Genomic DNA, 16,975 nt, shown 5'->3' with positions numbered 1-16,975 from the left:
GTTCGTTCCAGTCACTTGCAGCAGAGAACTGGAAGGAATGGCGGCCAAAGGAGGTGTTGGCTTTGGGGATGACCGGTGAGTTGCCTAGAAGTGATTTATAGATGACCTGGAGCCAGTGGGTTTGGCGACGAATATGTAGTAAGGGCCAGCCAACGAGAGCGTACAGGTCACAATGGTGGGTAGTTTATGGGGCTTTGGTGACAAAACGGATGGCACTGTGATAGACTACATCCAATTTGCTGAGTAGAGTGTTGGAGGCTATTTTGTAAATGACATCGCCGAAGTCAAGGATCGGTAAGATAGTCAGTTTTACGAGGGCATGTTTGGCAGCATGAAATAGGAAGCCGATTCTAGATTTAACTTTGGATGGGAGATGCTTAATGTGAGTCTGGAAGGAGAGTTTACGGTCTAACCAGACACCTAGGTATTTGTAGTTGTCCACATATTCTAAGTCAGACCTGCCGAGAGTAGTGATTCTAGTTGGGCGGGCGGGCGGGCGGGCGGGTGCAAGAAGCGTTCGATTGAAGAGCATGCATTTAGTTTTACTAGCGTTTAAGAGCAGTTGGAGGCCACGGAAGGAGTGTTGTATGGCATTGAAGCTCGTTTGGAGGTTTGTTAACAGTGTCCAATGAAGAGGCAGATGTATACAGTGGGGGAAAAAAGTATTTAGTCAGCCACCAATTGTGCAAGTTCTCCCACTTAAAAAGATGAGAGAGGCCTGTAATTTTCATCATAGGTACACGTCAACTATGACAGACAAATGGAGGGGAAAAAATCACATTGTAGGATTTTTAATTAATTTATTTGCAAATGATGGTGGAAAATAAGTATTTGGTCACCTACAAACAAGCAAAATTTCTGGCTCTCACAGACCTGTAACTTCTTCTTTAAGAGGCTCCTCTGTCCTCCACTCGTTACCTGTATTAATGGCACCTGTATGAACTTGTTATCAGTATAAAAGACACCTGTCCACAACCTCAAACAGTCACACTCCAAACTCCACTATGGCCAAGACCAAAGAGATGGGGGGGTCATATAAATATTTCCTTACATTTTTTTTTACAGGTAACATACCATATATGCCATATAAATGGCATATATCTTCGGTCTTGAAATGGGTATGTTTCATGAAGATTTTCAAGCAAACATCTGCTCCTCACCTGATTGGCCACATGACATTTCCATAAAGTTGAGCAGAGCTTAACACTACGAACACGTTTTGGTACACCAGAAGTACATTCATTTCCAATGGAACGCTGCGTTTGCCTTGCAGCATTGCGTTGCAGAGGCAGTTGCAGTGCGTTCTGTATGGTGCATACATTGGATTTATCGAACGTATGCGTCAAACTGTATGTGTAAACGGGTTGACAGAAATGGTAGCAGAAGTTGAATGTTTAACTTTTGTTGCACACATCTAGATGATGCTGCATACTATTTAGCGCAAAACACAGTTGGTGTGTTCAAAGCATAACTTTTTTTTTTTACCGCTCTGCTAACAGGTGTGTTGCCGCCCACGTTCCCACAATCCCCCGCACATTTCTCTGCGTGCCCTCATTGAAAATGAATGGGGGCGGACCTTCTGCCGACTCCACGTCTGGTGAAAATGGGCTGGCTCATCCAGTGTTGCCAATTTAGCGACTTTGTCGCTATATTTAGCGAGTTCAGACCCCTCTAGCAACACATTTTCAAAAAAGCGACTAGCGACAAATCTAGCGACTTTTTCTGGTGTTATTGGAGACTCTATGACATGAAAGCACGTATCGTTCTTACTCTTCTCAACGAGCAGCGAGTGCTTTGTTACCCCGTCCCAAAGCACTCCCATGCGGCCCAGTCCTCGCGCAGCAATCCCTCCCAGCTGCAGTCAGAACAGGAGATGTTCACCCCTCCACATCCAGACTGCAAATGAATCGCGCATGCGGGAAGCCACCGCTGGCTGATCCCGCCCTGGCTTACATTCAGGGCGGGATGTAAATGTAGGGTGTTTTTTACTCACTGTTTGTCTCTCCCACAACGTTATTCCTCTCTCCTACAGCATCCATCACAATTACATGCAGATGGCCAATTATGCAACATCTAGCGACTTTCCTTACTGAGGAGTTGGCAACACTGGGCTCATCAGGATTCCTAAAGAAATTCAAGGTGACAGGTAAATGAGGTGACGTTACCTTCACATCACGCACTCACATGCTCATCTTGGTTGTATATAATCTTATGAGTTACGATAGAAGTTACACTCAAAAAATATGTCTGCCAATATATAGTTGAAATGCAATGTTTTCTTTACTGTAGGCAGGCTACCTTGCATTGAATTCCATTGGCCAAGTACAGCCACGTCAACATATTTGTCCATGAAAGGGTTAACATGACGTCGGGTGCATAGTATTGGAGAGCGTCAATGAATGAGCGATGGAGGGCAAAGACTCGCTGTATCCAACTATATGTCAAGCCAAGGACACCAGCGTACCAAATTGAGTGTGGGACTCAGAGCTCAAACGGCTACTTAGGTTCTCGCGCGGTTTCCAATATTCAGTGAGGAGAATAGAAACAGCAAAGGCTTTTTAAAATAATTTATCGATTTAAAACGATATGGTAAAAGGAGAGGACGCGGAGCAATATGCCGCGGCAAGTCTATTACCAACAAAACCAATAAGTCAAGATGGAATCAAAATTGCCAAGGTAAGTACGATAATTTTAGGCCTATTCATTTGTAGCATAATATATTATCTTCATGTAGGCTATAGATATGAGCAAATTATTATTTGACCAGCATTCTATTAATTTGCAGCACATGGAGGGATATGGGTAGTCTATATTGTAGCCATAGGCGTTATTATAATAGTTTTCAACGCACACAAATTCACTTCAACATTTTAACACTGAAACAGGATAAAATTGAGGCGGGTTTGATATAGCTACGCTATAAAGAAACAGCGAAATTAAGGGTTTTCCCAATGAGACCGTTGTTGTCCTAATTGGCAGGAAGGCATGCGATGCCATTATAGGCTATTGAAATTACTTATATTTCAGTCCTATTTCAAGCGCCAAATAGCCTTCATGGGATAGACATTAACAATGAGTGGCTTATAATGGTGTAATTAATTGTGGCTAAACCATAGATGACATAAATGGACATCATCACACCAAATATTCTCGAGCTTCATCGATGGGGCTTGATTTTCACCACACTACACCATCTGTCTTGGTGGAGCTGTTCAGAGAAAAAAACTTTACCGGTTTTAGCTATGCATTAGATTTTGACTGAAGAATAATGTTTCGCCATGGTTGTGGGTTCGATTCCCACGCGGGACCAATACGGAAATGTTTGCACTCACTACTGTAATTCGCTCTGGATATGAGCGATTAATTAATGAATAAAATGTTTTTTTTTAAAGACGTCTGTACGTTTTACTCATGTTCACTTGCATTATGTTTTACTGATGTCCAGTAATATACTGCATGTCTCTATGGGGCTAAGTGATGTGCTGTCACACAGAAAATAATTCTGGATTTCCTTGTACCAGGTTTATTCCCAGTGTGATTGCCAGTGTGTAGTGTTTCGTTTTGTCCCTAGTGCTGGACTTGCTTCTTCAGGTTTAACCTTCTGTCCAGTCCCAGGCCAGTCTCAGCTGCCTGAGGAGCTCAAAGGCTATTCACCCTTCATTCTGCCTGTCAGGGAGGTGCAATGTGTGTCACCTCAACACCATTGTAGAGGTGTCACTGTTATATGGGATTTTCCATACAATTTGTCCTACACATGTCTTTAGGCTGCATTCCTGAAGGCAATATGGGACATAATTCCTGTTCTATGGGGGTATATTTCACCAGGGAAAGTACCATGAATAGGTCAGAGGATAGGTCATGTAAAATCAGGTGTCTGCTCTCAACACTGTGACAGAATGGATGGTGTCAGACTGACTAGATGTTCTTTACATTGATTGGCTGTTGGACTGGGTGTATTTACTCATTGACCAGCAGGATGTGTTTGTGATTGGAAGAATGGGGGTGTGTGCACTCTTGACTGTCCGCTGAATGCTGGTGCCCTCAGCTCAGGCCACTGATGGAATCTCGGAATGCCTGATCATCCCATAGCCAGAGCCAATTGCTGCCTCCGGCACCAGGCGGAGTTGTACAGTGGCTGAACTACAGTGACCTCCCAGTCTCACACCACTTTCTAAACTCGTAGTGGCCCAGACTGCATAGTCAGAGGGATTTAGTGCTAATCTGACATTCAGCGGTGGGGTGAGGAGCGTTGGCCAATCATGGGCTCACAATGAGACGTTGTTTTACTGGCCGCTGTTGGGCCGGAAGTCTCTGAAATAAGCTGGAGACTCAAAGCGCCGAGTGGGTGAGATTGGCCAGATGTGTGTTTAACTCAACTGAGCAAGCAATCAAGCAATGAACAGAGAAATTATACATGATCAAAGAAGTGATGCTCATACCCAAGTGATGCGGCCAACATTTTGTCAGTTTGTAATACAAAGGTCGAGTTGGATATAGACATACAAAGAGCCTGTATCACAACACAGCTAAACTGTGCATCATTAGCAACCCATAAAAGTGCTTTCGCAATATATATATATATATATATATTTTTTTACATCTGTATTTAGTGTATAACAAAACATTGTGTCCTATCGTCATGCTATGTGCGTCTTCTCTCCCTATTTCCCAGCGGAGGGATGACAGCGGTCGTCTGTCAGTGTGCAGTAAGTTGTGCTATGCCATCGGAGGGGCTCCCTACCAGATCACAGGCAGCGCTCTGGGCTTCTTTCTCCAGATCTACCTGCTGGATGTGGCCCAGGTGAGTGAGATGGGATTCAGATGGAACCGATGACATCACAAAGTCACTATCAGACCAACTCCTTGAATGCCATACTCCTTGAAGTTTGCAGTTGTCTACACATGCTCAAAACATTTTTTTACCCTTTAGTGTGTGTACTGTATTAATACTTAGGATAAAGCTTTTCAACAGGAAAAGTTCAAAAATCACTGGAAGTGTAAGGGTTGGTGTGAGGTGTGACCCAGGTGCGGTGCAGGATAGACAGTAGGCAGAGATGGTGAAACAAGGATCTTTACTGGTGGTCCCGAAGCCAGGATACAAAATAACGGACTTAACATGATAAAAGAAAGGTGGAGCAAATAAGTCTCCAAAAACAGGCTGACAACCAAAATACGAAATAATAACTATGACTGAAATAATAAAGAAACTGGGAAAACACTTCTCGAGTACCTGTACATACTTCTCAGATCAGACACTTATTAGTACTGCTGAGCATAGAGAAACTAGCAGAGAAAACTGAGCAAGGGAACACAGGGAAGTGAGGGCATAAATACACAGGTGAACAGGTAGACACAGGTGACACCAATAGGATCATGATTAGTCCAGACTGTGAGTGAGGAGTTGCCTAAGGTTGTCGGAGGAGGACACCTAGTGGATCACTTCGGAACTGCGACCCCCTCCTGTAACAGTAAGACGTCTTTAAGGGCAAGGCCAAAGAGCTGGTATCATTTTAACAGCCTCTGGCATGACTCAACTAGTGAAGCGCATTAATTCTGACTCCCACTGCTTTGCTTTGTCACTCAATTAGCAAGCGATAGACTGTGCACTGTGTGCACTGTGCTCACTGTAGTGCTGTCACTGAATACAACAAGTCATTCAACCAGAGAGCTAATGAGCTCATTGGAATGGTCTTAAACGCCACATTGTTCAGATGGTAATGTTGCCAATGTGGCCTGGCCATGTATCATGTCCTAACATGACCTTGGCAACTTTTGAAATGTTGTCTTACAGAGTCATCTTGTTGCTAAGGTGCAATCCAACTGAGATATGGCTCTTTTTTATTTCTGTTTCAATAGTCACTCCTTGTTCTGTGAGGAGAGGTGATGGCTGTTGTCTGTGGTTGAAGTGGTTGTAGTGGTCTGACAGACAATGACACAAATCATTTCTCTTTCTACCCCCCCCTAATGTCTCTCCATAGCTGGACCCATTCTATGCCTCTATCATCTTGTTTGTGGGCCGGGCCTGGGATGCAGTGACCGACCCAACGGTGGGCTTCCTGGTGAGCCGGAGCAGATGGACCCGGTGTGGCCGGATGATGCCCTGGTAGGTGCCTCCGCCTCGGTCACACAGCAGACATCTTACAGCAGGCAGGAATGAAAGAGGAAATGAAAACAAAAGGGGAGGAAATTAAATAAATGAAAAATCAAACGCAAAACCTCTCGTCACGACTAGAGGGAAAATAGTAGTTGAAATTCAAATATGGGCGGAACCGTGACAATGAAGTGGAACAGATTGAATAGAGAGATCAGGCTGTCACTGAATCGCAGTGAAATGCCTAACTTGCTCTCTATTCTACCTCAGTCGCTACCAACTCTATTACTCTATCTCTATCTGCTGTTGGCCATTTTCTGTCTTAGCTTGTTATAGCTTTTACCTTCTCATCTGGGTGTAAACCAGGACAGACTGGAACAAGGCTGTCTTATTTAGCTCCAGTGGACCTCATTTAGTTCTGGAATGCCCAGGTGCTTTTTCTCTTTTTAGTTCTGTGCTGGCACTGCACGTTTCCACCAAAGGCTCTGAGTGCTTTGAAGCCTGTGCCCAAAGAAATTGATCTCTAATTCTTTGCTTGTGCCCCAGATGCCATAAGCGAGACTATTAAGCCTAGTGGTGGGTGACATAGGTCAGGAACGGCAGAGAAAATGAGTGCTTTTGGACTGAGTACAACATCCTAGAATGCCACTACAGCAAAAGTCATCCTCACATCGAAGAACACCAGCGTTGTCTTATTTATAGGTAACGCTATTTCATGGCATAAGTCAGACATTTCAATCATCTCTTAACTGTTTATTTGACATTTGGTTGTAGGGATACCCACAATGGGAGGTATATAACATTGTGTGCTAGTTTTTTGTAAAGAGCAATGACCTTGATGTTGTTAAATACTCTAACACCATCCTATCCCTGCTAACCAGGCTATTTTATATGCCCATGTGGAACTCTATATGACCATGTGGAACTCTATATGGCCCAATGTGGTCAAGAGAAACACTGATCCTTTGGCCTGTGCAGGGTTACGCACAGTAGCACCCCAAGTTATTTAAACCAGAGGGAACATAGCGACCACTTATCTAACATGCTACTGTATATTTTCACATACTCTGATACAAGGAGACAGTGACATTTTGTGGTTGAAATTAATATTTGGCATAATACTGTGACTTGCTAGGAATGGAGTCAATAAAGGAGGTTTATTCATGGTGGTAACAACTGGATGCGCTTGATATCTTAAGGCCCTGGGCATGTGACGTAGGCTGCCTGGTGTGCCTGAACTGCAAGTGTAGAAGGGGTGGGAGAAAACCGTCTTCTCCCTCTCTGATTGGTCCAACCCTCAACACACCACTAGATTTAGGCCAATGGGGTCCTGAGAAGCGTGCATGTGTGTGATCCCAGAATGGCAGTTGGGGAGGGGGCTGGTTGATTCAGAGAGAGGTTACCGCAGGTCAAGTAGAGGGGAGATTATTGGCTGAATGTGGATGTGGTCATTGTTAGGTGGCAGTGTGTGCTTTTTTCTGGCCTGTATAAACCACCACAAAGCCCCCAGCGTGTTCTTATCAGAGCCTGAACACAGACAAGGAGATTTAGATGTCTTCTTCACTGTCAATGATGCATAACTTAACTAAACCTTGACTAAAGCTATTTTCCCTTCTGAATGCCCCAGCATTTTTAATTAGCACTATTAGTGGAATATATTTTCCCCCAAATTGTATTCCCTAGTCCTAAACAGCCTATGGAATTCTAGACCTCTCTAGAATGTGAATATTGATGTAATACACAGAGAAAATAGAAATCCTTCCTTTTACTTCCATGTAGCCACCTGCCAGACAGATGGATAGCTGAGTGATTCATTTATCAGATTGGATGTCACAAAAATTACATCAAAAGGATCATTGTTGTAATAGAGAGAACACAATGTTATCATAATGGACTCTGATAAGTACTTTAATAGTCTCTCACTGAAGCATTATGATCCTGATAAGACAATGTTGACCTAACTTGAAGAAGCACATTGTTTCTCACAGACAGGTGGTGATCCAGTCTGTTTGCAAAATAAAACCTTGAGCCTTTTCCTCTCTTGTCTCGCCTACGTCGTTGTGTAGCAATGTCGTCACCTCAAGGTTATTGGTGTGGGGCTGCCGTTGTGCTCATGCTGTGAGCTTTGTGTATTCAACCGTAGTGACAGTGTACAAAACACAGACAATCAAGGAGATATCTGACCTCTATTTCCAGTCAGATCAGCCTCTTGACTCTCATTAACCCCATTCAGTCAGCTCATGTAGACTAAGGAAGGAGACAGAGGTGGCTTCTATGGGGCTTCCCCAGTTCAGTGGATGTTGTTTACAGAGGATTGGCCACTCCCATTGACTGGCCATGCGTGAGTGGGGTTGACATGTCGTGTCAGATAAACAAACACGCATTTTCAGTTCAATGAGATGATAGGCCCCCTGGGGACTGTAGGCTCAAACACAGAGGACGAATGGAAAGAAACATTACTTCTTAGAAAGAGATTGTTGTACAGTATTAATGCTGTTGTAGTAATAAGAACACTTGGCAGATGAGCATGTAATGTTACTGTGACCACTGTTCTCAACTGTGTATTTTGCTGAGACCAGTGAGAGGCTGAGACGAACGCCCACTGCCCTGCTGGCATAGAAATGTCTTAGTCAATAGATACTTGTCTCCAAAATACCCTTCCAGCAATGCCCCGACGTCTATTTTTTGAGTGAACTTGTCTGCTGGAAGCCCAGTAGTGGATCCATAGTTCTATGGCTGTTCTGCTACTTTAGCTGGAGTGGATTGGTCTGCTGGTCAGGTGTATTGTGGAGTGAGAGTAGGGTGAGGGACAGAGTGAGGCAGGGTCAGTATGGCGCCACCGTAAGGACAGCCCACCACAGTCTCCCAGGTGGCACATTGCAGAGAGAAAGGCCACACAAAGCCCATTCTGAGCCCATTCTCCACACACAGCCCCAAACAACAGATGATTAAGGGATTATTCACAAAGACCTGCTTTCAATGCAAAGAAAGAAAGAAAAAGGGAGTGTGAGTGTAAGAAAAGGAGAAAGAGAGGGGGTTCAAGTTAGTTACTTTACATCGTTTAAAAAAATCTCAACCCTATGCAGTTAGTGACCCAAACTTTGCTACCACTACTGCCATCGCTACCAGGTGTCACACAGGTGTCACTAACTTACATCTGACAGGGACTCATGGAAATCATCATTGTTGAAAATAAATATTAACTTCTTCAATACTGTAGTAAATTGTGTTTGTATAATATATCACTATAATTTTCCAGTCACAGAGATGAAATAGACCTACTCAAACACCCACACATTTTAAATGCTCATCCATCATTACATTGTATTGATCCACTCCTGTTTTTCCCTCAGGATCCTCATCTCTACTCCGTTTGCGGTGCTCACCTACTTCCTGATCTGGTATGTCCCTCCGGTGGAGCAGGGGAAGGTGCTGTGGTATCTGGTCTTCTACTGCCTCTTCCAGTCTCTGCAGACGGTCAGTCTCTCCTCTACACAGTCTCTTGTTTTATTAATAAGAAGGGGCACATGTTACAATACATTGTTACTCAATCCCCATTGATTGTTTCTGTAATATGGTTATTGTGCCAGCAATGCTGATTATTTGTTTTCTGTGTGCAGTGCTTCCATGTGCCGTACTCAGCACTCACCATGTTCATCAGCACGGACCAGAAAGAGAGGGACTCTGCCACTGCCTACCGTATGTCAACCTGGACATCTTTATGGTTCTGTAGCATCTCATATAGTTGGAATGTGAGGTCTTCATTCTACTCTTTCTCACGCTCCTCATCCCACTCTCTTGTTCAGGTATGACAGTGGAGGTGCTGGGAACAGTGGTTGGCACAGCAATCCAGGGGCAGATTGTGGGCGGGGCGATCGCCCCCTGTCTCCCGGGTGACCTGGATGTCCTTGACAACGGTAACTCCACACTGCTGGGGTCAGACATCAACATCTCCCACATCTCCCTGGATGAAACGGTGAGAGGGGGACCCTAGAGATGGCATGTTGTATAACATGGCATAACACTGTTATAGTAATGTTGACCCTAACCCTGCTCCTCCTGTCCCCCTAACAGAAACAAGCTTACCTCATCGCGTCAGGAGTCATCTGTGCCATGTACGTTCTCTGTGCTGCAGTCCTGTTCCTGGGAGTCAGAGAGCAGGAAGGTGAGAATTTATTAACTGACTTTTTTTATTTTTTATTGTCTCTTATAAGAATATCTTTACAATGACATACTTCAAACATAGTTTCTTCTCATATTTAGAGTATGAAAGCTTTCTGCTTGTTATCCACAGGCAAACTTTTCCACTTTCTCTCAACCCGCAAATGTTCCAAGAATTATTTTGTTACAAGTAATTAGGAGAGGGCCACATTTTGGCAGTCTGTAAATGCCATGGATGAGAGATAAGAAAGAACATCAGATAAGTCTTCTTCAGCTGATGTTTGGCACAGTGCACCTAATCAGTTAGATTTAATCGCCATCTTTGTTTTGATCCTAGAGTGTGGGCGTCTGAAGACGGAGCCCATGTCGTTCTTTGAAGGCATGAGGATGGTGATGGGATACGGGCCGTATATCAAACTGGTCATGGGATTCCTCTTCACATCGCTGGCCTTCATGGTGAGTCACACTCATAGAATGGGCTACAGTTAAACACACATATAAACAACCAAACAATTATTTATGACTAGCTATAGGGTGTGTAACCCTGGCGTTTGGTTTTCTGTATGTATATTAGACCTACTTCCCGTGTGTTTACTTCCTGGCAGCTCCTGGAGGGGAACTTTGCCCTGTTCATCACCTACACGCTTGGCTTCAGAAATGACTTCCAGAATATTCTGCTGGTCATTATGGTGAGTGTAGTCTATTTTTCTCTGAGAAAATCAACCCTCCCACTAGAGGCATAACACACATTCTGTACATTAAGACCTGTGCTGACTGAAAGGTCACCTTGTGGGTTAGAGTAATGTCTAGGGGTCCATGGTGTTTCCAGGACCGCTTTGTTTTGTTTTTTCCTCACGCAAGGAGACATGTCGCCGTGGGGATGAAAGGGCACATTTTCAGGGTGAGAGGAGGCGTTGTTGTGGCCCCTGGGAACCTTTCCCCCTCTCACACACTCCATCGACGAGAGAAAGGAGCACAGAGGGGCCTTTGTTGCCCAGGCGATCTGTCAGCACCGCCATGGGAACGGCGCCTTGGCTTTTCTCTCCGCTTTGCCGTTCCCTCGCTTCTCTATTCTGCACCGTCGCCTCTCTACCTGCCTGAGGAGGATCTAGAGCTGCCCTGGCCTGGCCTGGCCACTGGAGCAGGAGATGTGGGAGTTTAGAAAGGTCCTTAATAGCACTGTCACCAGATCTGTTTGTGCTTTAGCCAACTCCTCAAACTGCCATACATGCAAGGCTAGGTCCTTAGATGCTGCTGGTTTTGGTCAGCACTGATGAATTGTTTGATATTTCTCATAGTCCTAGTTGCTCAGCCACTCGCTAATCCTTGTGTGGGCATTTGACACACAGGTTGACCACCCCTCTGTAAGAGGTCAAAGGTCATTTACTCCCGGCAGGGTTAAATAAAGGTCCCTTTCACATTGTGTCCTTCTACCATGACCTTTTAGCCCATCGGTCAGTCTGACCTTTTCTGTTCCCACATTGCCCGCAGTGCTTAGAAATTGTTTAAAAGTGAAATATCTTAATGCTCTTATTTGGTATTTCATTTCTAGCTCTCTGGGACTTTGTCCATTCCATTCTGGCAGTGGTTCCTGATCCGATTCGGGAAGAAGACTGCAGTCTACATTGGCATCACGGTGAGCAGTGTGTGTTGGTGTGGAGTTTCATCTCAAAGGTGCTGTATTATGGAGCTCTCCCTCTCTCATGCCTCATCTCATGTCTATCCTATGTGTCTCTCTCTGCAGTGGGCAGTGCCCTTCATGATCCTGATCGTCTGTATGGAGAGCAGTCTCATTGTGGCCTATGTGGTCTCTGTGGCAGCGGGAGTCAGTGTGGCTGCAGCTTTCCTCCTACCTTGGTAAGCAGACTACTGAATGTACCTCAGTATACCCATAGCAACCTATAGAATATCTCTATCTCCAGTGTCTCTTTACTTATGTCCAGTCTGTGGTGTGTCTTGACTTTTGGTATCCATTCACATCGTTCACTGTTTCTCAGGTCAATGCTCCCAGATGTGGTGGATGATTTCAAAGTGAAGAATCCAGACTCTAGCGGCCACGAGGCCATTTTCTACTCCTTCTATGTCTTCTTCACCAAGTTTGCCTCAGGAATATCCCTCGGCATCTCCACTCTCAGTCTAGAGTGAGTTTGTTTTTCTCTCTTGCATGTATTGTACATGATAAACTGATTTTATAAAAACGTAGCATGTTGACAATTTAATGCGCTTAGTTTGAAATCGAACTGTATTTTGCAGGACTCCTAACAGCTTAGTGAAACTTTTGGTCATGTAGTGTATGTGGACACCTGCTCCTCGAACATCTAATTCCAAAATCATGGCCATTAATATGGAGTTGGTCCCCCCTTTGCTGCTATAACGGCCTCCACTCTTCTGGGAAGGCTTTTCACTAGATGATGGAACATTGCTGCAGGGACTTGCTTCCATTCAGCCACAAGAGCATTAGTGAGGTCGGGCACTGATGTTGGGCGATTAGGCCTGGCTCGCAGTCGGTGTTCCAATTCATCCCAAAGGTGTTTGATGGGGTTGAGGTCAGGGCTCTGTGCAGGCAAGTCAAGTTCTTCCACACCGATCTCGACAAACCATTTCTGTATGGACCTCGCTTTGTACACAGGGGCATTGTCATGCTGAAACAGGAAAGGGCCTTCCCCAAACTGTTGCCACAAAGTTGGAAGCACAGAATCATCTAGAATGTCATTGTATGCTGTAGTGTTAAGATTTCCCTTCACTGGGACTAGCCCGAACCATGAAAAACAGCCCCAGACCATTATTCCTCCTCCACCAAACTTTACAGTTGGCACTATGCATTCGTCCGTCGGACTGCCAGATGGTGAAGCGTGATTCATCACTCCAGAGAACCCGTTTCCACTGCTCAAGAGTCCAATGGCGGCGAGCTTTACACCACTCCAGTCAACGCTTGGCATTGCGCATGGTGATCTTAGGCTTGTGTACGGCTGTTCGGCCATGGAAACCCATTTCACAAAGCTCCCAACAAACAGTTATTGTGCTGACGTTGCTTCCAGAGGCAACACTCTGTAGTGAGTGTTGCAACCGAGGACAGGCGCTTCAGCACTCTGCGGTCTGGGAGCTTGTGTGACCTACCACTTCACGGCTGAGTCGTTGTTGATCCTAGGTGTTTCCACTTCACAATAACAGCACTTACAGTCGACCGGGGCAGCTCTAGCAGGGCAGAAATTTGACGAACTGACTTGATGGAAAGGTGGCATCCTATGACCTTGCCATGTTGAAAGTCACTGAGCTCTTCAGTAAGGCCATTCTACTGCCAATGTTTGTCTATGGAGATTGCATGGCTGTGTCCTCGATTTTATACACCTGTCAGCGACGGGTGTGGCTGAAATAGCCGAATCCACTAATTTGAAGGGGTGTACACATACGTGTGTGTGTATTTTCTCAGAAAGGGCCTAAATTCTACTGTAGGATAACTGCGTTTTGAAGATTATCTAGCTTAATTTTCCTCGATTCACCGGACCAGTCATGTGGTGAACAATAACATAATCCACATTTATAATCAAACTGTCCTTTTTCTTCTCTTCTCTCTCTGCCTGGAAATTGTTGTGCAGCTTTGCCGGCTATGTGACCAGAGGCTGCTCGCAACCCGACGCTGTGAATTTAACCCTGAAGGTGCTGGTCTCTCCTGTTCCTGTTGTTCTGATATTCCTGGGGCTGTTTATATTCAAGACCTACCCCATTGACGAGGAGAGGAGGCAAGGCAACCGGAAACTACTGCAGGAGATGCGGTGAGTCAGAGCAAACACACACACACACACACGATTAGGGCTGATTGGGGGTATCTAAGCCAGACACTCATTGTAATAGAACAGGGTTCATGCAGGACCCAAACTATTTCCTCCTAAGTTAAGCTAAGAGATCCAGTGACCAATCTCTTCACAGGGGGACACTAAACTTAGCTCATTTCTGGCATCTTTCTCTATACCTCAGCAAAATGCAAAGGACACACTTTAAGCCTTAGCCGCTCTGCCATGAATAAGGACCCTCTTGAACAAGCCAAGTCCTTTGTTTCTTAACGCTCGGCTGTGTTCCCATTCTGAAACAGGGAGAGCGATCAGGATTCCGAGACAGAGTCCACAGAGCTTGGGAGCGTTGTATAGGAGCCCCGGGAGAGAAGGGCGACCAACCAAAAGGCCACCACTGCCCAGCGTGTTTGCACTGGCAGGCTGGAGTGATGAGGCCACCGGGGAGGCTGGACCAAGATTGTGTGTTTTGGGTTTAACTGGATTTATGGAGGAGAAACCACAGAACACAGGATTCCACAGGCTTACAGAGACCCCTATTGGACACTCTGAGTTATCGCTCTCTCTGTAGAGTACCTACTGTACTATGTATGTGATTTGTGGTACTGGTTTATCTGTCTGTTTGTTTACATTACAAACATTCATTTGGGATTTTTTATCAGGCATTTACCCATCAGCAGCCTTTCTCTGCACTAAAACAAGACTTTCCAATCAGCAGGATGGTCCTCATAGAGGGAAGATTTCAGCATTCATTTTTTAGGGCATATCAGTAACTTGTTCCATCTAGACTGGATTTATATGGTTATGGTTATTTTTGTATTGAAATAATATTCACTTATTTCAAGAGAATAATACACCTCTTTAGGGATGTGGAGAGCACTGTTACAATCTTATCCACTGGAATTATATTTGTGTCTCATGGGGAAAAGATAAAAGGAACCTTGTAAAATAAACTCTAACCTTAATGAACTCATTGACATTGCCAATAATGTGTCTGGATTTCAGACTTACTATATTTAGGCTAGCTGAATTCTACCTTTTATAATTACTGGCTTAACAGCACGTCTTGTACAGTTGTACTTTGTAAACCTTGTAGTTGCAAGAGATTTTCTGTATAACAGTTTTAACTTAATTATATTTGGTAAAAGTTGTTTCTCCCCCACGATACTAAGACTTTCCTTAAAAAGCAGAGTCTTTCTTGGCGAGTCCAAAGGCTAGTGGGGAGGCTTTCTAACAAGTGACTATCTCTGTTAAAGTTAACAACTTATCTCACGCCTAACTTAATGTTTGGACATCTTAGAGGCCATCTTGGCCCAAAGCACAGAATTTTCACTAACTATTAAAACTAGTTATGTTTTGATGAAAGCACACAGTACTAATTTGGCAATAATCATTACAGATTAATCAAATTCTATATACACTCATCTGAATATGGATGTGCACATTTTGTACAGTTGTGTGTGCGCGCATGTGTGTGTGTGTGTGTATATATATACACAGTATATAACGTGTGTGTGTGTTTGTGGGTTTCGTTGTATGATCATCAGAATGATTAGGTGACTGTCATCACATGATAGGCTGATTTTGAATTTCAAAAATCTTTAACTTGTTTACCTTATTTAGAAGTCTTGTCTAAAGATAATGTGTCAGTTGAGGCTGTGTCCTGATCTTATGCTGTGTGCAGTGTGACCAACAATCAGTTGTAATGTTTGTATGAATCTTTTTGATCAGACCAAAGCCAAGTTTTCTATTTATCAGACAAATCAATATTAAGAACAAATGTTTTTTTACTCTTGAATGTCTCAAGTACTGTAATATTGAACAACTTTGACAAATCCTAAGCAGTATCTAGATATCTAAAAACAGAGTATTTTCTTTGGCTAGTAGCCTACAATGGGTACATAACCTCTTAGATGTAAAATCCCCTATTTAGGTGACCTGCGTGGTTCTGGGACATTTTAGCTTATAAATCGATCTGTGGACACTGTAGATCGAAATGGCTTGCATTGAGCGATAGCACTGGTTCCCACGGACACAGTAGCCTGTGCGACGTAGGATGTGAAATCTGAAACCACTTGAAGCTGGGATGTCCCTCCTAGCATTTCATTCGCTCTTCTGAATGTTCAACTCCTGCCTGAACCCTACATCACAAACACTGACAAAGCACATACCTGCAATCCTTATATCGTAGCGCAGCAGGAGACAGTGGTTTCATCACTATAGCACATTCAGAGATCGATTTATAGCAATTAATCTAAAATAATTCATAGATTTTAAACAAACACACTGTCATAGATGGACAAGATACATATGAGATGAAAGGCGCGTTCCTAATGAGTTCAGGAAGCCAAGCTAGAGCTCTGTGTGATGTTCACAGCTGTGGGGGCAGAGAGACCTTTAGAAAATATGCACATTTTCTCACACTAAACATACAAATATGTATTTTACAGTTATAAGGAAGGTGAAATCTTACAGCTATTGGCTTTATAATTTGATTATACTGTATTTATAAAGCATAAGTCATTTCAAGCTTTATTCATACAGTTTTGTTGAATAGGAAATATGTCATATTTTCAGCAAAATTGTACTTGAGCTTGTGTCCTCAAAAGTGACTATACCTCAGCATTTTTATTTATTTTTTATGACCAGAAAGTTGAGATTTTAACCTTTCTTGGAGTATGCAACATTACTAGTTATTGTTTATGGTCCTTGCATGATGAATAATTACTTTTGGGGATTACATTTTAGATTACATTAAGAGGTTTAAGGTCCTTCTCCAGTGTGCTCCTCACTCCAGTATGGTGCTGTTTTGGTGTACATGTTTTGTATATATATTGTATGTAAATATGTTTGAAACTGTTGGATAAAGTTTACAGCACTGTGATGATAGCTGCTAAAAAATATGTACATTAATAAATTGACAAATTGGTGTAAC

General features: G+C 43.7%; 1 protein-coding gene across 2 annotated transcripts; it reads left to right on the top strand.

Moving 5' to 3' along the window:
* The first annotated feature begins 2,302 nt into the window (after window positions 1–2,302).
* Window positions 2,303–16,700, top strand: LOC121539210 (sodium-dependent lysophosphatidylcholine symporter 1-B). 2 transcript variants are annotated; one of them, XM_041847529.2, is made up of 14 exons: window positions 2,322–2,676; window positions 4,673–4,801; window positions 5,979–6,103; window positions 9,445–9,568; window positions 9,712–9,790; window positions 9,898–10,067; window positions 10,166–10,256; window positions 10,590–10,708; window positions 10,858–10,941; window positions 11,805–11,888; window positions 11,997–12,109; window positions 12,250–12,393; window positions 13,849–14,025; window positions 14,343–16,700. In XM_041847529.2, exons 1-14 carry the CDS (start codon window positions 2,587–2,589, stop codon window positions 14,395–14,397), a joined length of 1,584 nt encoding a protein of 527 aa, XP_041703463.1. In that variant the 5' UTR covers window positions 2,322–2,586; the 3' UTR covers window positions 14,398–16,700. The 2 variants fall into 2 exon arrangements, with proteins under 2 accessions (XP_041703464.1, XP_041703463.1); XM_041847530.2 differs by lacking the exons at window positions 11,997–12,109; window positions 12,250–12,393; window positions 13,849–14,025; window positions 14,343–16,700 and adding an exon at window positions 11,082–11,418 and having other exon boundaries at window positions 2,303–2,676.
* Window positions 16,701–16,975: the final 275 nt, after the last annotated feature.

This window comes from Coregonus clupeaformis, chromosome 25 (assembly GCF_020615455.1).
Source record: "Coregonus clupeaformis isolate EN_2021a chromosome 25, ASM2061545v1, whole genome shotgun sequence".
Taxonomy (NCBI): Eukaryota; Metazoa; Chordata; class Actinopteri; order Salmoniformes; family Salmonidae; genus Coregonus; species Coregonus clupeaformis.
This window is presented reverse-complemented; position numbering and strand designations above follow the sequence as displayed.

What these genes read in the sequence shown, in the direction of transcription:
- LOC121539210 (XM_041847529.2), top strand. Translation starts at nt 2,587, where the DNA reads ATGGTAAAAGGAGAGGACGCGGAGCAATATGCCGCGGCAAGTCTATTA. An exon ending in TGTGGCCGGATGATGCCCTG is followed by an intron (nt 6,104 to 9,444) that starts GTAGGTGCCTCC and finishes TTTTTCCCTCAG; the next exon opens with GATCCTCATCTCTACTCCGT. An exon ending in CAGTCTACATTGGCATCACG is followed by an intron (nt 11,889 to 11,996) that starts GTGAGCAGTGTG and finishes CTCTCTCTGCAG; the next exon opens with TGGGCAGTGCCCTTCATGAT.